Consider the following 22911-nt stretch of genomic DNA (forward strand, 5'->3'; position numbering starts at 1 on the left):
CCCCCCCCCAAGAAGAGTGATTTGCAGAGTCTTGAAATAACCAATAGCCGCTAGGAAATTCTGACGTGGTGTCATAACATTTTAAAATACCGTATTTTTCGCCCCATAGGATGCACCGGCCCATAGGACGCACCTAGTTTTTTGGGGGGGGGGAAAGAAAAAAAAATTATTCCCCCCCCCGGGGCGGGGCTGGGGCGGGGGAAGCCCGAGCTTCCCCCGACCCCAGCCCCCAGAACAGGCTGCTATCCGCAAGCTGTGGGAGCCACAGCTAGCGGAGCACTGCGCGAAGCCCGAAGCTTGGGGCGTGCTGAGCTCAGCGCGCCCCAAGCTTCTGGGTGCCGGCAAGGTCTCTGCTAGCCGTGGGAGAGCTGCGTCTCCCACGGCTAGCGGATAGCTTCCTGAAGCCTGGAGAGCGAGAGGGGTCGGTGCGCACCGACCCCCCTCTCTCTCCAGGCTTCAGCAAGAGCCTGCATTCGCCCCATAGGACGCACACACATTTCCCCTTCATTTTTGGAGGGGAAAAAGTGCGTCCTATAGGGCGAAAAATACGGTAGACAGGGTTTTGCAAAGGAGAAGCAATTTATGTCCAGTGTTGAGGGGTCATAACCAATAACACACAATAACCCCCTCTTCCTTTGGCTGGTTGCAGTGTGCAGGGGCTTGATCAAGAACGGCGAGCGGCAGGACGAGGAAAGCTTTGGAGGCCGCCGCAGGACAGAGGCTCTCCGCCAGCTCTGCAAGATGAACCCTGCCCAGGCGCTGAGAGTCCGAGGCATGGTGGTAAGTCTTTGCAGAAGAGTTGGGTGGGTTGACAGAAAGTGAGCTTTGGGTTGCTGGTGGGGTGTTCGTAATGGCTGGGAGACCTGCAGGCTGTTCAGGAAGGAGCAGGGCTTGGAGGGAGGGAGATCCAGTGGCTTTCTTGGATGCAAGTAGTGGCTCAGTGCTGTATTTTTAACAGGCAAAACGACATCAACGCCGTGCTACAACTACTATCGTCAGCTGGCTAAGCAAAGGACTGCATGGCAGGGCCAGCACATTGCCACCTGCTGATTCCTAGATATGATATTTGGGTGGGTGAAGGGGTCTTAAGAGGGCTTCCAGGACAGCACCTCATCCAGGGCAAGGCAGCCAGAATTGCCACAGACATCCGCTGCGACTTGAAGAATTTGTGCTTGAGCTTTGTTTTCCCCATACTTCGTCTCCTTTCCGTTTCCTTGCATGTCGTGTCTTTTTTATTATGTGCCTGCAGGCAGGGATTGCCGGAGAACCAATTTTTATAAGTTGCTATGAGAGCCTTTTTGGCTTAAACTGGGACAGGGTATAAATGCTGTAGATAAAGGATGTCATTGGTTCCTGTCCCTTTTGTGTCTACACGTCTGGTTGGGGGAATCTCCTTCCAAATTAAATATTTTTTATTTATGTATTACATTCATTTACTGCCCTTTGTCTGAGGATCACAAGGAGGTTTGCAAGTATAAAAACACAAAAGACACATAGCAGGATCACGAGAAAGACAATACCCGAATAAACACCTGAGCATGTGTGGCTCTTTCCACTTTCTGTTTCCTTTTGGGTCAGGTGGAAGAGTGCCACTTACCTGGACTTGGTGTTGGTTTAACTCTGGACCACACCAAAAACGAGTCTTCGGAGGACAGTGTCAGTGATCTCGTCTGCTTTGTCAGCGGCTTGCTGCTGGGGACCAACGCTAAAGTCCGGACTTGGTTTGGGACCTTTATCCGGAATGGGCAGCAGGTGAGTGTTGCTGATATTTCCTTTTCTTGGGGTCCTGCTGCTTTAATTAGCTACGTCCGTGAGAACGTCCGTGAATTCCGAAGGTTCTCATGCTGCTTTGGAAAAGTGGAATTTTATGGATTTGGCTCGAAATGCAAACCGAATCGGAATTTCTGCTCCATCCCTGACTCTGGCTCACATGGGAACCTAAAGCCTTGCTGTTCTCCCAAAGAGAGAGCACTGTATGGTGTAATAGGTAGAGTGTTGGACCTGGGAGACCAGGGTTCGAATCCCCACCCAGCATGAAGCTCACTGGGTCACCTTGGAGTCAGTCCTTGTCTCTCGGCCTAAGCTGCCTCACAGCTGTGAGGATAAAATGCGGAAGGGAGGATAATATGCACTACCTTGAGCTCTTTGAAGGAAAAAGTAGTAAATAAAAGCAAGAAATAAAAAGTTATATATAACTTTTATATATGTAAAAGTTTGTGTGTGTGTGTGTGTGTGTGTGTGAGAGAGAGAGAGAGAGAGAGAGAACTGTTGTGTTTTATATGAATTTGTCAATATTTTATAGGTAGTATATAAATCTAAGAATTAAAAAGAACTGTACAGTATGTGTGTGTGTATGAATTTGACAATGTTTCATTGAAATTTGTTAATGGTATAATGTATTTATGTTTTTAAATGCAAGTCCCTTGAATGGTAACAAATAGCTAGCAAGTCTAGCAATAGCAATAATGTCTGTTTTGAAAACAGAGCTTTACAGCACATTTGAGCTTTTTAAAAGGACCCCTGACAGTTCAGTTGCGAACGATTCTGGGGTTGCAGCGCTCATCTCTCTTTAAAGGCCGAGGGAGCCAGCGTTTGTCCGCTTCCACAGACAGTTTTTCAGAGTCATGTGGCCAGCATGACTAAGCTGCTTCTGGCGAACCAGAGCAGCGCATGGAAATGCCATTTACTTTCCCGCCGGAGCGGTACCTATTTATCTACTTGCACTTTGATGTGCTTTTGAACTGCTAGGTTGGCAGGAGCAGGGACCGAGCAACGGGAGCTCACCCCATCGTGGGGATTCAAACCGCCGACCTTCTGATCGGCAAGCCCTAGGCTCTGTGGTTTAGACCACAGCGCCACCTGTGTGGCGCTTTTTGAGCTTTTAAGGGAAGCTAAAGGGGGGTGGGGAATGAGTGCGAATAGGAAGCTGTTAAGGCCCTTTCCAAGGATTGTGCTGTTTTTGCTGGGATTGCCGCCTCGTGACGTTTCCTCCTTTCTCCTGCGCAGAGGAAGAGGGAGACGGTCAGCTCGGTGCTCTGGCAGATGCGTCGTCAGCTGCTCCTGGAGCTGATGGGGATCCTGCCCACTGTCCGCAGCATGCATGTGCCGGAGGAGGCGGAGGCGGACATGGAGCCCAATGTCTCTGTGTACTCGGGGCTGAAGGAGGAGCACGTGGTCAAAGCCAGCGCCCTCCTGCGTCTCTACTGTGCTCTGATGGGCATTGCGGGGCTGAAGTAAGCACTTTGGAGCGTTCTTTTGTCAGCTTGTATGTACAGAAGCACCTACAAGAAAATAGTACTCGTCAAGGATGATAATTCACCAAGACATTCAGGTGGCATGATGATGATGATAATAATAATAATAATAATAATAATAATAATAATATAATTTATTATTTATACCCTGCCCATCTGGCTGGGCTTCCCCAGCCACTCTGGGCGACTTCCAACCAAATATTAAAATACAATAATACATCAAACATTAAGCTTCCCTAAACAGGGCTGCCTTCAGATGTCTTCTAAAAGTTTGGTAGTTGTTCTCTTTGACATCTGGTGGGAGGGCATTCCACAGGGCATGTGCCACTACCAAGAAGGCCCTCTGCCTGGTTCCCTGTAACTTGGCTTGTTGCAGTGAGGGAACCGCCAGAAGGCCCTCAGAGCTGGATCTCAGTGTCCGGGCTGAATTACGTGGGTGGAGACGTTCCTTCAGGTATACTGGACTGAGGCCATTTAGGGCTTTAAAGGTCAGCACCAACACTTTGAATTGTGCTCGGAAACGTACTGGGAGCCAATGTCTTTCAAGACCGGTGTTATGTGGTCTCGGCGGCTGCTCCCAGTCACCAGTCTAGCTGCCGCATTCTGGATTAGTTGTAGTTTCCAGGTCACCTTCAAAGGTAGCCCCACGTAGAGCGCATTGCAGTAGTCCAAGCGGGAGATAACTAGAGCATGCACCACTCTGGCGAGACAGTCCGCAGGCAGGTAGGGTCTCAGCCTGCGTACCAGGTGGAGTTGGTAGACAGCTGCCCTGGATACAGAATTGACCTGCGCCTCCATGGACAGCTGTGAGTCCAAAATGACTCCCAGGCTGCGCACCTGGTCCTTCAGGGGCACAGTTACCCCATTCAGGACCAGGGAGTCCTCCACACCCACCCGCCCCCTGTCCCCCCAAAACAGTACATAACAGTTGCAATCATTACTAAAGTACCTGGAATGAGGGTAATGCAGTTCCTCCCAAATCAGCCTTGTTACTTGCAGATTTGGGCCCCGTTTGCCTTACAGTTTGGGGCTGACCCATCCACAATACACATTTAAAACTCTTTATCATACCACTTTAAACACAAATGGCTTCCCCCAAGGAATTCTGGGACCTGTAGTCTGTTAAAGTTCCTGAGAGTTGTTAGGAGACCCCTGTTCCCCTCACTGGCCTACAAGTCCCAGAGTTCCCAGGGATGAGGGATTGATTGTTAAACCTCTCTGGGAATTATAGCTCTCTGAAGGGGAAATTGGGGTCTCTCACCTGCCTCTGATCAAGGAGGCAGAGCATAGCCATCGTAGCTAGTAGCCATCAGTAGCCTTTTCCTCTGCGGATATGCCCAATTCCTCTCTAAAAGCCATCCAAGTTGGTGGCCGTCGCTCTTCCTCTTGTGGGAGGGAGTTCCACAGTTGCAACGAATCGCTGAGTGACAGAAATTTGTTTTGTTCCTCCTGAATCTTCCAAGAAAAGAACCTTCGGCAGGCTGATAACTTTTATTAAGGGCTTGTGACTCACGTAAATATTTGTGCCTGCCCCACAACCCCCTGCATCTGTGAAGAAAATGCTTTCTTGTCCTGATGAGACGGCGGGGCTCTCTCTTTTGTCTTGGTGGTGTCCAGGCCGACGGACGAGGAGGCTGAGCAGCTGCTCCAGCTCATGACCAGCCGCCCCCCGGCCACTCCAGCCGGCGTCCGCTTTGTCTCGCTCTCCTTCTGCATGCTGCTGGCCTTCTCCACGCTTGTCAGGTACCCGTTCGACGGCAGGCGGAGGAACCCTTTTGTCACAGGGTGGGGGGGGGGAGAGAAAATGTGGGGGGACAACATTGGCCAAGCATTGTTTTGAAGCTCTCCCATTCCCACCCGCAGAAGACTTTAGACCATGGGTAGGCAAACTAAGGCCCGGGGGCTGGCCCAATCGCCTTCTAAATCCGGCAGACGGTCTGGGAATCAGCGTGTTTTTACATGAATAGAATGTGTCCTTTTTATTTAAAATGCATTTCTGGGTTATTTGTGGGACCTGACTGGTATTTTTACATGAGTAGAATGTGTGCTTTTATTTAAAACACATCTCTGGGTTATTTGTGGGGCACAGGAATTCATTCATTATTATTTTTTCAAAATATAGTCTGCCCCCCCCCAAGGTCTGAGGGACAGTAGACCGGCCCCCTGCTGAAAAAGTCTGCTGACCCCTGTTAGTCGTCCTGCCTTGCAGAAGCCTGTAGGACTTGTTGACCCATTAATAACGTCCAGCATTTTCCCAGGGGTGGAAGTTTGGGTGGAAGAAGGCAGTTGGTTTTATTGCAGAGTTATCGCCGCGTGCAGGATTGTGGGTGATGGGGTGAAGCTGCAGGTGTTCCCTTATGTCATAGAGGGGCAAGGTAGTAGTAGTAATAATATTATTAATAATAATGAATTATTATTTATACCCTGCCCATCTGACTGGGTTTCCCCAGCCACTCTGGGTGGCTCCCAAAAGAATATTATTAATAATAATAAAGGAGGCAAGGAGAAGAGTCCCTGCTTGCTATTGGCTGAGCTGCCCTGGTGTCAGATAGGCAGGGCCTAGTCTGTTCTCGATTCCTCTGCTATCTGAGGCTAGGGAGGCAGAAGAGGCAGATGATAGTGCTTTTGGGGTAAGCAAGAGTGATTGGTTGTAGTGCCTCGCTATGAAACGCCTTCCCTGCATCAGTCAGTCAACCATCACCTACCCTTTTTAATATTTAGGATCAAGTGGGGGAGGGGAAGTCACTGCCCTTCTAGTTTCTTAGTTAGGTTTTTATTGTAGTATTATTATTAACCCCATCTGACTGGGTTTCCCCAGCTGCTCTGGGTGGCTTCTAAGACATATTAAAACATAATCAAATGTCAAGACATTAAAAACTTCCCAGTACAGGACCAGCTTCAGATGTCTTCTGAAAGTTGTGTAGTTCTTTATCTCCTGGACATCTGATGGGATGGCCTGGCTCGGTATAATAACATAAAACAATGGGGACTAGTTGACTCTTTCATCTGCATCTATAACGGGAGCATCTTTTTTTATGTAGCACTCCTGAACAGGAGCAGCTGATGGTGATGTGGTTGAGCTGGATGATCAAAGAAGAAGCTTATTTTGAAAGGTGAGGAGAGAGCGGGCCTTTTTCTGCTTTCCCTGGGAAAAATTATGCAGCCCCTGAGCTGTTTTTAATAATAATAATAATAATAATAACAATAATAATAATAATAATAATAATGATGTGTCCTCGTTGTCAACTCTCCTCCTCCTCCCGTCTCCTGTTCCAACAGCACTTCTGGGGTATCAGCATCCTTTGGCGAGATGCTGCTCTTGGTTGCCATGTATTTCCATAGCAACCAACTCAGCGCTATCATCGACTTGGTCTGCTCTACTCTGGGGATGAAGGTAAGCACTCCTGCCTCGTGCAGAGGCGTCCTTCTTTGCTTTCTCCTCCTGCAGAAGGCTCGACGTAATGGGCCGTTGGCCTGATCCAGCCGGCTCTTACGCATGTTACCCTTTTGTTTCAGATTGTTATTAAGCCGAGTTCTCTGAGCCGCATGAAGACCATCTTCACGCAGGAGATTTTCACGGAACAGGTGACCCGGCCCATTCCACGCTCAGCCTGTGTGGCTGTGTTGCAAAACGCCTTTGAAAAGCTGCCCTGCTGTTTTTCTGTCTAGTCAGACCTCTCCTTCCTTTCCTTTACTCCCACCCTACCCCGGCTCTTCCAGCTGCTTTCCCTTCTCATCCTACCCCTCCCTCCTCTCTTGTTTCTTCCTCTTTACTTCTGGGGAAGTAAATGACAGGGCTCCATTGCAGCAGCAGCAACAACAACAACAATTGTATTCTATATCCCCCGCCCATCTGGCTGGGTTTCCCCAGCCACTCTGGGCAGCTTACAGCTCATAATTTTTTTCAAGACATTAGACATTAAACTTCCCTAAACAGGGCTGCCTTCAGATGTCTTCTAAAAGTCAGAGAGTTGTTTATTTCCTTGACATCTGATGGGAGGGTGTTCCACAGGGCAGGTGCCACTACCGAGAAGGCCCTCTGCCTGGTTCCCTGTAACCTCACTTCTCGCAGGGAGGGAACCGCCAGAAGGCCCTCGGAACTGGACCTCAGTGTCCGGGCTGGACGATGGGGGGAGGAGACGCTCCTTCAGGTATACTGGGCCGAGGCCATTGCAACATCTTTTGAGCAGTCCAGGATGATAAATCCAGTTTGGGAACATGGTGTGGGCAGGTGAGCAAAATCTCACTGGGTCAGTAATGAAATTGAAGGGTTGTATCTGACTGAATTTATTTTATTTCATAACATTTATGAAATGAATGCTTGATTGTAAAAACAAAAAAAAATCAGCCCCATCAAAGTGGTTTATAGAAGAATAAAACGGTGAAATGATCAGTAGAAACACTTTTAAACATTCAAAAAAACAAGTAAAATCAACAATAAGCTAAAAAACTGATTAAAACTCATGTCGACATTTCACCCGTCTCAATGGGCTTTCCTGATGTCAATAGGCAGGGAGTTCCAAAGTGCAGGTGCTCCCATGAGTATTATGGGGCAGCTGTAACAGGGCCAGTTCTTCAGATTGAAGCGGCTGAGGGGGGAGGGGATCTCACAGGTAAACTAGTCCCAACTTGCTGAGTTCTGCTCCCAGTAGGCCCACTGAAAACCATGAACCTAAATTGATTTCCTGGTCTCCTGGACTCAGTTGAATGGCGCTCTGTTCCACGTGTTCTTCCTTCCCTGTTGGCGCTTCTGCTATTCCGTTTCTGAAAGGTTAACAGAGTTGAGGCCTCTCTCCGTCCCAGGTGGTCACAGCTCACGCAGTCCGTGTGGCCGTCACGGGAAACCTCAGCGCCAACATCACCGGATTCCTGCCCATCCACTGCATCTACCAACTTCTCCGGAGCCGCTCTTTCACCAAGCACAAAGTCTCCATCAAGGTGGGTGGCTGCGTCTGCGGGACCAAACTCTTGCATCCCGAAGGGACAAAGGGGCTTGCAGAGCCCTTGCTTTCCCCCTGCAGAAGGTCCCAGGTTCAGTCCCTGGAAAAAATGCCCCCTGTCCGGAACCCTGGAGAGCTGCTGCCAGTCAGTGTAGACAGTACTGAGTTAGAGGGACCAAGGTGTCTGACTTGCTATAAGGCAGCTTCCTATGTTCCTGTTTAAACCAGCCCTCAATTCAGAACCCTGAGGACTGGGATATTGCTTTATTTTTCAAGGAAGTAGGACTCAGAAAGAGCCCTTTCTGAAAACCCCAGAGAGCCGCTTGTTAAGAGCAAACAGTGCTGAGCTGTGATGGACCTAATAACCTGACACGGTTTAATAATAATAATAATTTATCATTTATACTCCGCCCATCTGGCTGGGTTTCCCCTGCCACTCTGGGCGGCTTTCAAGAGAATAATAAAAACACAATAAAACATCAAACATTAAAAACTTCCCTAAACAGGGCTGCCTTCAGATGTCTTCTAAAAGTCAGATAGTTGTTTATTTCCTTGACATCTGGTGGGAGGGTGTTCCACAGGGCTGGTGCCACCACCGAGAAGGCCCTCTGCCTGGTTCCCTGTAACTTGGCTTCTCGCCGTGAGGGAACCACCAGAAGGCCCTCGGCGCTGGATCTCAGTGTCCGGGCTGAACGATGGGGGTGGAGATGCTCCTTCAGATATACTGGGCTGAGGCCATTTAGGGCTTTAAAGGTCAGCACCAACACTTTGAATTGTGCTCGGAAACGTTTTGGGAGTCAATGTAGGTCTTTCAGGACCGGTGTTATATGGTCTCAGTGGCCTGTAGCTCAAAATGTAGAGCATTCCTTTTTATTACTTACTGCAATTATTTTTATACCTTGCCTTTCAGGATATAAATCCTATCAAGGTGCCACATTGAATGGCATATTTTAAAAACACAACACAATTTTTAACCTAGCACAAACACATTATAATGCGTCCCACGTGACCATTGATGGTAGATCACCCGGTGGTGAGGAGGTAGTCCAACTGGAGCAGGCCCTGAGGTGGTCTTCACCTGCCTTCCTCTTGCATGCAGAAGGTCCTGGGTTCAAATTCCTGGCTTCACCAGACATGGGTGGGGAAGGCTGTTGAGCAGACTCCCGGAGTTCTGCTGGCAGTTAGAGGGAACTGTGCGGGACAAATGACCTCAGGTGAGATGAAACAGAGCTGAATGGTTGAGCATACCATTTGTATGCCAAAAGTTGTGGGTTCGAACACCAGAATCTCCAGTTCAGAGACCTTGGGGGTTGCAGGGCAAACTAGCTCTTCATGAAGTATGAAAGGAGTTGGCTTCATTTTCCTCTTTACTCAGCCAAGACTTGAAATACTAGGTTTACTCTACTTTTTTTGGTTTTTTGAAGGACTGGATTTATAGGCAGCTGTGTGAAACCACCACTCCACTCCATCCTCAGTTACTCCCCCTGATCGATGTCTACATCAACTCTGTCCTCACACCGGCATCAAAATCCAACCCGGAAGCCACAAATCAGCCAATCACAGAGCAGGAGATCTTGAATGTTTTTGAAGGACTAATGGGGGTATATCTAATCTCTCTCTCTCTCTCTCTCTGTGTGTGTGTGTGTGTGTGTGTGTGTGTGTGATGTATCTGGCTTTATAATTTCACTTTATTTGGTCTACGGACTGTAAACATCAAATACAGTTTAGGGTTCTCACAAATAACCATGGAGGAGCAGGTGGGGTGGGGGAACACAGTTCCTTTTAAAAATAGTATAGCAAATTGGAAATAGTTTTTAAAATGATAATTTTGACTTAGAATTCATCTTAAATTATTCAATGAGGAGGCAGAGAAGCACCTACACCACCGTGAGCTCCTTGGAGAGAAAGGTGGGTCAAAAAAGGCAACAAATAAAATAATGATAACAACAATATTCTTCTCTTTTAACACTTTTGACCCCCGTTTAGTAACAATTCCGATGGCTTATATTTTTCTGTGACCTTAAGTCTGGAGTCTGCCATGAAAACTGAGATGCTGAATTCATTTGTATTCCCCAAGTGCAGAAAAAAAAATCTGAGATCCTCCATCCCTATAAGTGTGCCGTGTAGAAGAGAATGGGTTTTCGTGCCGACTGAGCCGTTTTTGGCACTTGCCAAGGCAGCCTGGTGAATCCACCTTCCGTAGCAGCTGATGGCAAAGCGCAGAACGTGCCCTCCTGTATCTAGGATTATTTATGGTGCTGAATTCCTAGCAGGCTAATACTCACTCCTCAGTTGTAGGCCCAAGCCACAGTACTGAGCAAACTCAGGGGTCTGGCTTTAAGTTTAATGCAAGGCTGGGATGGGACCTTTGGTCCTTCAGATGTTGCTGGGTCTCCCAGCTCCCATTCCTGTCCGACCAGCATGGTCAGTGGTGGCCTGGGAAGATGGGAGTTGTAGTCCTGCAACATCTGGAGGAGCCAGCAAGACATCACCCTGTGCTCTCCTATATGAATGCGCCTTGTGTCTTCTGTGCCTTTTTCATACGCAGGGAGAGAACGCTCGCCTGAATCAGCGTTACGGAATCACAGCCCAACTTCTCGTCCTATATTACATTCTGTCTTACGAAGAGGCAATCCTAGCCAGCTCCAAGACCCTGGGTACGTGTTGGGATGTAATGTTTGCCAGACAGCGTGAGTTTTCAGCAGGCTCTAAGTAGCTGAGAATATATCAGCAAATGTCTCCGGTCGGATCATTTCATAACATAGGTTGTTTCCTTTTTTATTTTAGAATAGTTCAGTTGTTTTTATTTTGATTATGTACTTTGTGTTTTTATATTCTGATTTTATCCTGTGAACTGTCCTGAGACCTGCAGGTATAGGTGGCATATAAATTCTAATAATAGCAATAATAGTAATAATAAAATGAAATGAAATAGAATAGAATAAAAGTAAAAAGAGAATGAAGAGGGGAAGGTATATCACTATATATGCAAACAATTGCACCTCCATATAACTTGGGTTGTTTCAAAACCCTAAAATGTATTTTATATAATTGACTTTTTATTTCTATTCTTTGTATATCCTATTGTTGTTTTACTGCTATGGCCGATGGCTGACGCAAATAAAGATTCATTCATTCATTCATTTCCTAACCTAACCATACATAGCCCTCTGGTTCGGTCAGCTCCTTCATGCGGGGCAGAGAACCTATGGCCCTCTAGATGTTGCTGTCCTGGCTCCCTCCCAACACTCACAGGAAGATTTGAAGTAGGAAAGAGATCTTCATTCAGGCAGGTAATGGTACAGGCCAAGCAGCAGACACGCAGGGCTCAGGAGTTTGGGAGCAAGGCAAGAAGTTCTGAGCCGGACAGAAGCAACAAAGATGCCCCAATCAGCTGCTGCACTGCACCCACCACCGAGACAAGGCGTTGGGCATTTAATTTCAAGACTCTCTCGCCTTTGAGGGATGTCAGGATTATAAGCACACACTCTGTCCGGGCTTGTGGGCCGGCTCCCATCTGCAAACGTGGCACCTGGTTCTAGGCGGCAGGCTTTCACCCTTCTTGGGTCACTTTGTGTCCTGTTCAGCCTTCCCCAGTCTGGCTTCCTGCTTCCCCTTCCAAAGCGTAAGAGAGGGGTCGCTCTGCTCCATCCCATGTCCAATTCTCAGAATTCCCTAGGAAGAGATGGCTTCTTAAAGCACTCCGGGAATTGTCGCTCTCAGTGGGGAGTAGAGAGTTCTCCTAGCAATTCCCAGAATCCTTAAAAGTCATTTATTTACTTAATACTCCCCCCCCCCCATCTTTCCTCCAAAGAACTCAAGGTACAGTTCCCAGGATTTTTTATCTGTTTCATGTGGTATGACACCGTTTTAAATCTGAAGCTTGCTTTTAACTTTTTTTTGCTTTTGTTTGTAATCCTTTTAATGCTTTTATTGGTATGGTTTTTGTCTTTTTAATGTTGCAAACCGCTTTGATATTTTTTTGCGATTTAACAGTATATAAATACTTTCATAAATGAAGTAAAGTAAAGTATCAGGGCAGATAAAGCGGCTAGAATCCTGAATGGCTGCAACATTTTGCCTTGAATGATTGCCATTTGATCAGCAGTTTCTCTTGACTGACCAGCAGGTGACTTTCCTCGTCTCTTTCACAGCTGCCATGCAGAGGAAGCCCAAGTCTTACTCCCCGGCGTTGATGGACCAGATCCCGATCAAGTATCTCATCCGTCAGGCCCAAGGGCTGCAGCAAGAGTTGGGAGGTTTGTCTGTCTTGAGGGTTTGTGGAGGTTGTGTGCGCAGGAGAAACAAGCCTCTGTTTGGGATCTAAATAATCATGATAAAGCTCATAAAGACGCTGAAACAGAGAAAGTCTGAAAATGGCTAATGTCATTAGCAATAAAATATGACACCAACGAAACTACTTACTGTGGAATGCAACAGGTACTATTGGTCCTGTTGAGTCCATGTTTGTATGCTGGATAAATGGACAGCAGTCCATCACAGAAGTCTCTCAGGGTTTCTTTTGCCCTCTAGCCGCGCAAAGTTTTTTTGAAGTGCCATCTCCCAGATTACATTTTACCATTTTTGTACTTTTATAATTTAATTTAATTTAATGTTATTTTATTATATTTTATTGAAATAAATTTTCTTTGATTTTTCCAATACAAAGTTATAAAAATCCAAATATATAACCATATACAGAGATTTCTCTGAATCTCAGGACTCTTCCCCCCCCATGGAGTCCCATTTTCAACATTTAAAACTGCATCTTCTTCCAAACTCTCAAGTTTTATATTAATCCCTATCGTTCATGGTAATTGTTACACTGCAAGTGAAATCAGAATCCTGCCAATATTTCCATCTGCTTACAGTGGTCTCTTAGATACGTTATAAATTTTCCCCATTCTTTCATAAAGCCTTTATCCTCTTGGTTCCTGAGTTTTCCAGTCAGCATAGTCCATCAGCTGGGTTTGCCATTCCCCATTTTTGTACATTTAAACCAGGCATAGGCAAACTCGGCCCTCCAGATGTTTTGGGACTACAACTCCCATCATCCCTAGCAAACAGGACCTGTGGTCAGGGATGATGGGAACTGTAGTCTCAAAACATCTGGAGGGTTGAGTTTGCCTATGCCTGTTTTATTTATTTTTTTCCAAAAAATTTATTGGTTTTCACAATATTATAAACAAACAAACAAACATAAATCATAGCCTTATTGAAAATTACACTTATTAACTTTGTTAAGTGACTTCCTCGCTTCCTCTTGGTTGAATTTCATTGCATGTCCTTTTAACGGTTTTCCAAATCCCAATTCTTATGAAATTTAACTTAAACATTAACATCCTTAGATCTTCACCTTATGGAATTAAACATATTAATTCATCACTTAACATAAATAAAATCCTAAGCCAATTACGTATCTGCAAGCTATTTTCAATTAATTTAACTTAACAAATTTAACTAGATAATCATTAAATTTATGCCTGATTTAAACCCTTTGCTTCTTTCCCATTTCTGGCTATTGATATTCTCACTGCCATTAATAAATAACCAATGAAATGTTTAAATAAGTTGTCACACTTGTCATTTTTCTTTCCCCCCCTCAACCTTAAAACACTCTGTCTCTCTCCTCTCTCGAAGGCTTGCATTCGGCCCTCCTCCGCCTCCTGGCGACCAACTATCCCCACCTTTCCATCGTAGATGACTGGATTTGTGAGGAGCACATCACGGGGACGGATGCTTTGTTGCGCAGGATGCTGCTGACAGACGCAGCCAAGAAACACTCCCCCAAGCAGCTCCAGGAGGGTAAGGTTCCTCACCCTTTGAAAGTGCATTTGGCCAGTGTTCTGTGGGGTTTTCTGGACCCCCACAATCCTCTCTACTTGGCACAGCCCTGTTGTTTGACAGTCAGATTTTATATATTTTGGAGCCAGTGGCCATTAAAATACGAAATCACTAAAACCAAACAGGACCACCCCAAGAGTAAGTCAAAAACATGTACCTTTTTCAGAACTGCAAAGGATTCAAACGTTAAGCTGTTTGTTTGCACAAACTTTTTACTTGGTACACCATCGAAGCCCAGAGCGGCTGACAAAGATCAGCAGCCAGCTAGTCCCAAAAAGACATGACCCGAAAGGAAAAAAGGGGGGAAGAGGGAAAAGGGAAAAAATGCAAGTTTAGGCACCATTTATTAAACATTACAGTTCTTATTGGAACCAGCTAGATTGGAAATGGTTCATGCAGCTCAATAAATTTTATCTAGCTGAGTTGGTAGAGTATGAGACTCTAAGGGTTGTGGGTCAAACCCCACGTTGGGCAAAAGGATCATTGCAGGGGTTGGACTAGATCAGGGGTCAGCAACCTTTTTCAGCCGTGGGCCGGTCCACCATCCCTCAGACCATGTGGGGGGCCGGACTGTATTTTGGAAAAGAAAATGAACAAATTCCTATGACCCACAAATAACCCAGAGATGCATTTTAAATAGAAGGACACATTCTACTCATGTAAAAACACACTGATTCCCGGACCGTCCATGGGCCAGATTGAGAAGGTGATTGGGCCAGATCTGGCCCACGGGCCTTAGGTTGCCTACCCCTTCTCTAAACTTGAGAAACAGTGCAATGGTGGTACTGGCCTAATATCAACAGGCAGGGAGTTCTACACTAACGGGTTGCCACACTAAGAGGTTGATTCCTCACAAATGCAGAACATTATACAGTGCTTGAAGAAATGCCAGTTCAGCAGACTGAAGTGGGATAAGGCTATTCTTCAAGCAAACTGGTCTAAGGCAGTGGTGGCGAACCTTTTAGAGACCGAGTGCCCAAACTGCAACCCAAAACCCGCCTATTTGTCGCAAAGTGCCAACACGGCAATTTACGCCCTCATGTAAGAGACGCCCCCTATTTTTGGGGACTCTGCGATTCTGTGTTTTAAATTCTGAATTTTAAATTGTTGCAATCCACTGAGACTTGCTGATGAAGGGCAGGTAATAAATTTGATGATGATGCTGGTGATGATAGGTGAAACTTAATTTTGTTCAGCATTTTCAGCACTGCAAGGAAATCACACTCAGGTGCTGCAGATTCTGGAGCATTTGACGCTCCTCTCGGCCGGAGAGCTGATCCCTTACGCGGAGGCACTGACATCCAACATGAACCAGCTGCTCTACCCGGGAATCCCTCGTCGAATCCTTCAGACTGTCAACAGGCTTTGGATGGCCTTGAACACTGTCATGCCTCGGAGGTAGGAGGAGGCCCTGATCCTGCTCTTGAGGGCCACTCTAGTCTCATGTTGCATGTCTCCGTGTGCAGCTCCCTCATGTGGTGAGCCACCAGAACTGCAAGTAGTGGTGACCTCAGTGAAATGCCTTCTAGCCCTTGGCTGACTCAGCCCACCCAGTCCATTGGGGCCTTCTGGAAAGGAAGCATTAAGGGCTTCCTGTTCCAGATGAGCCTTGCTTGGCCCACAAGGCCTTCCTGATCTCCGGTGTGTTTCTCTATTCTTGATTATGCTCTGATCTTAACTTCGGACTTGCTCCTCAGACTCCATCTGCACTATACATTTAAAGCAGTATCACACCACTTTATAAGCAGTCCTGGCTTCCCCCAGAGAATCCTGGGAAATGTAGTTTGCCATAGAGCTCCAATTCCCAGAGGGATTGGTGGTATCTCTGTACTACACTTCCCAAGATTCTTTGGGGGAAAGCCACGGCTGTTCAGAAGCATCACCATACCACTTTAATGTTGGGCTTCGGTGGGGGTAAAATCTGACTCTCCCAGCTTGCCTCACACGGCTTTTGCTTCCAGCTCCGCTCAGACTTCACGGCCCTTATTTCCCCGTAGGTTGTGGGTGATGACGGCAAACGCCTTGCAGCCGTCCAACAACGTGGTCAGACAGCAGAAATACACTCAGAAGGACCTGATGATTGACCCGTTGATTGTGTTAAGATGTGACCAGAGAGTCCACAGGTAAGCAGCCCTCCTCCAGCCCCATTCCTGGCTTCTGTCACTGAGGGCTGGTTTGCATGGAACACTGTTGTTGTTTAGTCGTTTAGTCGTGTCCGACTCTTCGTGACCCCCTGGACCAGAGCACACCAGGCACTCCTGTCTTCCACTGCCTCCCGCAGTTTGGTCAAACTCATGTTCATAGCTTTGAGAACACTGTCCAACCATCTCGTCCTCTGTCGTCCCCTTCTCCTTGTGCCCTCCATCTTTCCCAACATCAGGGTCTTTTCCAGGGAGTCTTCTCTTCTCATGAGGTGGCCAAAGTATTGGAGTCTCAGCTTCAGGATCTGTCCTTCCAGTGAACACTCAGGGCTGATTTCCTTCAGAATGGAGAGGTTTGATCTTCTTGCAGTCCATGGGACTCTCAAGAGTCTCCTCCAGCACCATAATTCAAAAGCACCAATTCTTCGGCGATCAGCCTTCTTGATGGTCCAGCTCTCACTTCCATACATCACTACTAGGACAACCATAGCTTTAACTATATGGGCCTTTCTTGGCAAGGTGATGTCTCTGCTTTTTAAGATGCTGTCTAGGTTTGTCATTGCTTTCCTCCCAAGAAGCAGGCGTCTTTTAATTTCGTGACTGCTGTCACCATCAATGACTTCACTCAAATGTGAAAATCCCTGGAGAGGCGGTTGCACCCACTTTCACCCTTTTCTGGTCCTGGTGCAGCTGTGAGCTAAGCCATAGGTTGGCTCGGTGTGTCATCTGACCCTGAGCTCATGGTTTGCTTCACTTCAGATCCCTAGCTAATAATGTACAGCAGGGATGGGGAATCTCAGTCCCCCTAGCCCTCTCTATCTGACCCTTGAGATACTGTCTGACCTTGCTACATATCCTTTTCTGAGTGACTGGAAACGGGTCCTTGAACTCTGATCTTTTTTTCCTAAATTGAGAGATTTGGGGGGGGGGAGGAGAACTAGCCTTCTGTACAAAGCTACCTTACAGCCAATGGTGGTGTAAAAGTTAAGAGTGTTGGCCACTAGGTCCTGGGATCCTAGAGTTCCAATCTTCTCTCTCTCTCTCTCTCTCTCTCTCTCTCTCTCTCTTTCCCTGGCTTCATGCCCTTAGGTGCCCCCCTCTGATGGATATCACTCTCCACATGCTGAACGGCTACCTTCTTGCGTCGAAAGCCTTCCTGAGTGCCCATCTCAAGGAAACGGCGGATCAGGACATCAGGCCGTCCCAAAACAACTTGATGGGCTTGGAGGCCCCAGAAGTCACCCGGGAAGAACTGAAAAATGCCCTGCTGGCTGCCCAGGTAATTCTGCAACTGCTCCTCACCTGTAATCTTGCCTGAGAAAAAAAGAGAGAGAGGAAAAACCACCACCACCAAGTCAGGTGGTTTTTATGCCTTGCACTTGAAGATCCCCCCTTTTCCAAGCATTTTTGCAAGACAGCGCTTTGCCAGGGGCTCAAGCAAGGGCTGGTGGTCCAACCTGGATAGCTGCATCGGTTAGACTTAGAGCGTGGTGCTGATAACGCCAAGGTTGCAGGTTTGATCTCCATATGGGACAGCTGCATATTCTTTCATTGCAGGGGGTTGGACTAGATGAGGCTCACAGTCCCTTCTGCCTCTGTCAATCCAACCCAGTTCTCAGACATCCACACAAGGAAATTGGGATTATTATTATTATTAAATAAATAAATAAATAAATTTGTGTACCGCTGTATACTCACAGGTCTCTGGGCAGTTCACAAGATAATCAGCCCACAAACTTGAAAACTTCATTTTTTTTGTATTCTGCGAAAAGTCACCTTCTTGTGAGCTGCCAGCTGAGTCACATCTTCTGCCCATTGTGCAGCTGGGGAAGGGCAGGCCTCTCCTCCCAGAGTAGCCCTTTTCTCTCCGCTGACCTCCCTTTTGTTCTCACTCCACCTCCTTCTTGCCACCCCTTCTGAGTGTTGTTTTACCCTCTGTGACACCCGGGGCAAGAGAGCATGAAGGAATGCAAAGGGAGGTCTCCTTGCTGGACCTTTCCTTGGAATGCTTCTCACCAAAAGCAGCAGGTATCTCTCTCTCCCTCCAGAAGAGAGGAAGAATGGTCAATTTTGCCACTTCACTGGCTCAGCAGAGTCCTTCTTGTCCCTCCTGCCTTTCTTTTGACTAGTTCCCCTCCAGTTGTCTTACTTTCTCTCTCCCCCCCCCCCACTCTTAGCTGCTTCCAACTTGCCTCCAGCTGCGGCAAGAGGACTGAGCAATCAGCTTTGCAAACCACAGCCTTTTGATGAGCCAACAAAAGGAAGCTGGCAGGGGGCTTCACCAGTCGGTCTCAGTCTCTTCTGAGTTCTGCCTGCTTGCAAAGCTGGGTGTAAACTGCATCAGAGCTCCCCAGGACCCTCACTTGTTCAGTTGAGCAAAGAATGCTGAATAGATAGTTAGCAGCAGCAGTATCTGGAACAAGTGACTTTGAAGATGGTTACATTTCTATCCCACAGTGCTCAGTTCAAAAGTGTTGCAAATGTCTGCCTGTCTGCCTAGACCAGTGAACTTGTGGCCCTCCAGATATTGCTGGACTACAACTCCTGTCCCCTCTGTCCAATGAGTACACTGGCTGGGGCCGATGGGAGTTGAAGTCCAACAGCTTCTGAAGGGTCAGAGGTTTCCCACCCCTTGCTTATTGTTTTTGGGATTTCCAGCAGCTGTGAGTGGGACTTCAGTGATCTCCATTTGCTTTGATGCGGAATAAAAATGGGGTGGGAGGGACTAGGGGAATGATGCGGAGTTTTGCATAATTGATTCAGATTGCGGAATCCAGCCTTTTCTTGCAGCAGAATTTGGGTCGCCTAATTTCCCCTTCCCCTCTTCTGTTTGTTAAGAACTCTGGTTATTGCAGCATCCTGCTTTTATCACAGGCTGCTCCCTGCCCTGAATTTGCACAACGGCCAATTCAAGCAAACCAGTTACGGTCTGCAGCAAAATGTGGCAGAGTGTGGAGTACATCTGGTCATGGCTGGCTGGCTTGAACCCTGTCCTCTTTCAGAAAAAGCCGTTCCATTCCCCCAAATCTTTGAGAGATGGGGCCATGGATCTGTCTCAGAGCATCTTCTTTGCATTCACAAGGTCCCAGGCTCAATCCCCGCAATCTCAGGGTGGGACCCTTGTCTGAAAGAGCCACTGCCAGTCAGTGTAGGCACAGTGCTGACCTGAACGGACTCGCAAAATGGCATAACGATGGTTTGCTGCGAAACTGGGAATGGAAATCTCCAACACCCACTCACAAAAAGAGAAACAAGTTTGGGGGTAGGGGAGACTGCTTGCAACACTGGGGCCTGTTTGCAACACTAAACCGTGGTTTAATGTGGAGAGGAAGGCCCACACCTCAGAATAGAACTTCTGCTTCACATGTAGATGATCCTAGGTTCAATTTCCAGGTAGGACTAGGAGAGACCCCCATCTGAAATTCCAAAGAGCTGCTGCCAGTCAGTGTAGGCACAATACTGAGCTAGATGGACCAACGGTCTGGTTCTGTAATAATAATAAATTATTATTTATACTCTGCCCATCTGGCTGGGTTTCCCCAGCCACTCTGGGCGGCTTTCAACAAAACACTAGAATACAATAACCTATTAAACATTAAAAGCTTCCTTAAACAGGGCTGCCTTCAGATGTCTTCTAAATGTTTGGTAGTTATTTTTCTCTTTGACATCTTGTGGGAGGCGTTCCACAGGGCGGGTGCCACTACCGAGAAGGCCCTCTGCCTGGTTCCCTGTAACTTGGCTTCTTGCAGCGAGGGAACTGCCAGAAGGCCCTCGGCACTGGACCTCGGTGTCCGGGCAGAACTATGGAGGTAGAGACGCTCCTTCAGGTATACTGGACTGAGGCCGTTTAGGGCTTTAAAGGTCAGCACCAACACTTTGAATTGCGCTCAGAAACGTACTGGGAGCCAGTGTAGGTCTTTCAAGACCTGTATACTACATCTTCCTGTGGGTCCTTGTGGGTTGCCACTTGTCCTTTGCCTCCTCTCGCTTGCTGTCCAGGATAGCGCCGCAGTCCAGATTCTTCTGGAGATCTGCTTGCCTATGAAAGAAGAGAAGCCCCTGATCAACAACAGCTGTGGCCGGCAGCAGAAGGGCATCCCAGGAGCTGCCAACTCCAGCCCTCGGAAGAAGAAACTGAAAGAAGAGGAGGGGGAGGAGGAAGAGATGGAGGTGGAGGGAAATGGGGAGAAGGAAGAGAAGAGTCTCCTCTGCAACCTGCGGGAGGTCCAGTGCCTCATCTGCTGCCTCCTGCACCAGATGTTCATTGCCGACCCCAACATCGCCAAGCTAGTTCACTTCCAGGTGTGTGGCTGTGCTTCCTGCCTCATTCACAGGGTGTGTCGTCTGTTGTGTTCTGGTCCAGTGCTGGAACCAGTGGCAAGATCAGCGGGCCACAGGCAGCTCTGAGTGGGCAAAGGTCGGGAGCAGACCGAGGCGTCTTCTGCCTCCAGTCATGCTTCAGAATACCAGTTGCTGGAGATCTCAGAAGGGGAAGGTGCTCTTGTGCTTGCGTTGTGCTTGCGGATTTCCCACAAGGCATCCGGTGGGCCACTGTGAGGATGCTGGCACAGAAGGGCCACTAGCCTGATACAGTAAGCTCTTCTTGCTCATACTAAAATGTGGGGCAAGATTACACACCGTACAGTCATACCTCGGGTTACAGGCGCTTCAGGTTGCGTTTTTTTGGGTTACGGACTCGCCGAAACCCGGAAGTATCAGAACAGGTTACTTCTGGGTTTCGGCGGTTGCGTAGAAGCGCTAAATTACGCTTTGCGCATGCGTAGAAGTGCCAAATAGCAACCCACGCATGCACAGACGTGGCGCTGCGGGTTGTGGATGTTGCGGGTTGCAAACTCGCCTCCCGCACGGATCACGTTCGCAACCCGAATGTCCACTGTAGTTGGAACCAGGTGACTTCTTTCCAACTCCTTGATTAATCTTCTCATGGTGCAACCCTGATATCGCGGTCTCTCTCTGATACCTTCTCCCTCTTTTGCTCAAACAGGGGTATCCGTACGAGCTGCTTGGCCTGACAGTGGCGGGCATCCCATCCATGCACATCTGCTTGGACTTCATACCTGAACTGATTGCTCAGCCTGAACTGGAGAAACAGGTAGTGTGTGTGTGTGTGTGTGAGTGAGAGAGAGAGAGAGATAGCTGCTCCCTCCCCACCCCGTCCTGCTCCCCATAATTGGAAGGACAGATCCCGTATTCAGCCCTGGTTCAAAGCATCCAAGCACTGCCCCTGATGAGTGCTTCCTTTAGGTCTAGCGGTGGTACTTATTTTCATTTGCTAGGGAAATGCCAGATGGGTTTTGTATATTGTGGTAACATGGAGGCAAGCTTTTTCACCCGTGGCACCTGTGTTGGTGGAATGCCCGCCCTGCTGAAATAGGAGCGGTTCCATCAGTATTGGCATTCCGCCAGCCCCTGAAGACACCTGTTTAGGCAACCCTTCCCTTGCACCAAACTTCTAATTTTATTGTTTATCTGGTTTTTTAAAAACTTACTGAATAGTTTGTTTTACTGTTTGTTTTAATTTAGGGTGTTTTAATGCCCCAGTGGATTTGTTGCTGTTCATTTTAATAGCATACTGATTTAATAGTTGTAAATCACTTAGAAGCTATTTTGGCACATATGCTGCAGAAATACATAGCATAGAAGCAGCAAGTAAGTAGACAAACAAACAAACGAATATTGTGAGCACCTCTTGGGTCTTCTGTGTGCAGCTGCTGATTGTACGCCACATGGGTTTCTCCTATGGGGTTATAGATATAAACAAATATTTACATGTGTTAATGTCTGTGTTAGAGGAACGTAGGGTAATTCTGATTTTAACGCACAATAAAACTTCACACAGGATAGTCTTACTTTAGAAACAAAACAAAACAAAACCCTACTGCTTCTTTTATATCCTTTCCCCGCTTCCTTGTCTTCCAGATTTTTGCCATCCAGTTACTTTCTTACTTATGTATTCAGTACGCTCTGCCGAAATCCCTCAGTGTGGCCCGTTTGGCTATCAATGTCATGGGGACGCTGCTAACAGGTAATTGTTGAATGTATGGGAAGCCTAGATATTCACCTTATGTGCATTAAGCCAGTGGTTGCTTGCCCACGTATGCGAGTCGCCACTTTGCAATTATATAGAAGAGGGCACAGAATTTGTGGATTCCCCAAAATGTTGGCAGGGTTGCTTTGAAGTTCTGTGTATGAAATGCAGTCTGTGTGTATGTGTTTAAACTGTGTGCCTCTTTAAACGGTGGCTCTCATTGTTTGGATCTGTCCTGTTTTTAAAAGCGCATCCTTTTGTCTCTCCAGTTTTAACCGAGGCAAAGCGCTACACCTTTTTCGTCCCCACCCTGCCCTGCCTGGTCTCGTTCTGCCAAGCCTTCCCTCCCCTCTATGAGGATATCATGTCCCTGCTCATCCAGATCGGGCAGGTTTGTGCTTCAGACGTCGCCACAGAGACGAGGGATTTTGACCCAATCATTACGCGTAAGTATTCGTGCTGGACAGACGTGATTGGTGTGCTGATTGCTCCTTAGAACAGCTCCTCTGAATGCTGAAAATTCAGCACCTCATTGTCCATTTGCGGCGAATAAGGTACACTTAGAAACACACAAACATCGTGTGGCTAAAATCTTGGCCATCAGAGGAGTGCAACATGAACAACATGAACATCTCCATCTTGTGGTCAGAACCCTTAATTGCATATTCAAGAAGATTGATGTG

General features: G+C 47.4%; 1 protein-coding gene across 1 annotated transcript in view; it reads left to right on the forward strand.

The window, feature by feature from the left end:
* Window positions 1–22911, forward strand: part of INTS2 (integrator complex subunit 2) — a 43271-nt gene that overhangs the window by 12363 nt on the left and 7997 nt on the right. The window contains exons 6-24 of the mRNA XM_080983310.1: window positions 650–780; window positions 1579–1752; window positions 3007–3233; window positions 4872–4997; window positions 6296–6367; window positions 6534–6648; window positions 6771–6839; window positions 8058–8192; window positions 9619–9795; window positions 10743–10851; window positions 12349–12453; window positions 13835–13999; window positions 15235–15436; window positions 16036–16161; window positions 17269–17458; window positions 20179–20481; window positions 21185–21292; window positions 22120–22225; window positions 22498–22674. Of these exons, the coding sequence (XP_080839436.1) occupies window positions 650–780; window positions 1579–1752; window positions 3007–3233; window positions 4872–4997; window positions 6296–6367; window positions 6534–6648; window positions 6771–6839; window positions 8058–8192; window positions 9619–9795; window positions 10743–10851; window positions 12349–12453; window positions 13835–13999; window positions 15235–15436; window positions 16036–16161; window positions 17269–17458; window positions 20179–20481; window positions 21185–21292; window positions 22120–22225; window positions 22498–22674 (2817 nt within the window). The remainder of the gene's footprint in view (window positions 1–649; window positions 781–1578; window positions 1753–3006; window positions 3234–4871; window positions 4998–6295; window positions 6368–6533; window positions 6649–6770; window positions 6840–8057; window positions 8193–9618; window positions 9796–10742; window positions 10852–12348; window positions 12454–13834; window positions 14000–15234; window positions 15437–16035; window positions 16162–17268; window positions 17459–20178; window positions 20482–21184; window positions 21293–22119; window positions 22226–22497; window positions 22675–22911) is intronic.

This window comes from Podarcis pityusensis (genome assembly GCF_964106645.2).
Source record: "Podarcis pityusensis genome assembly, chromosome: 15".
NCBI classification, from domain to species: Eukaryota; Metazoa; Chordata; class Lepidosauria; order Squamata; family Lacertidae; genus Podarcis; species Podarcis pityusensis.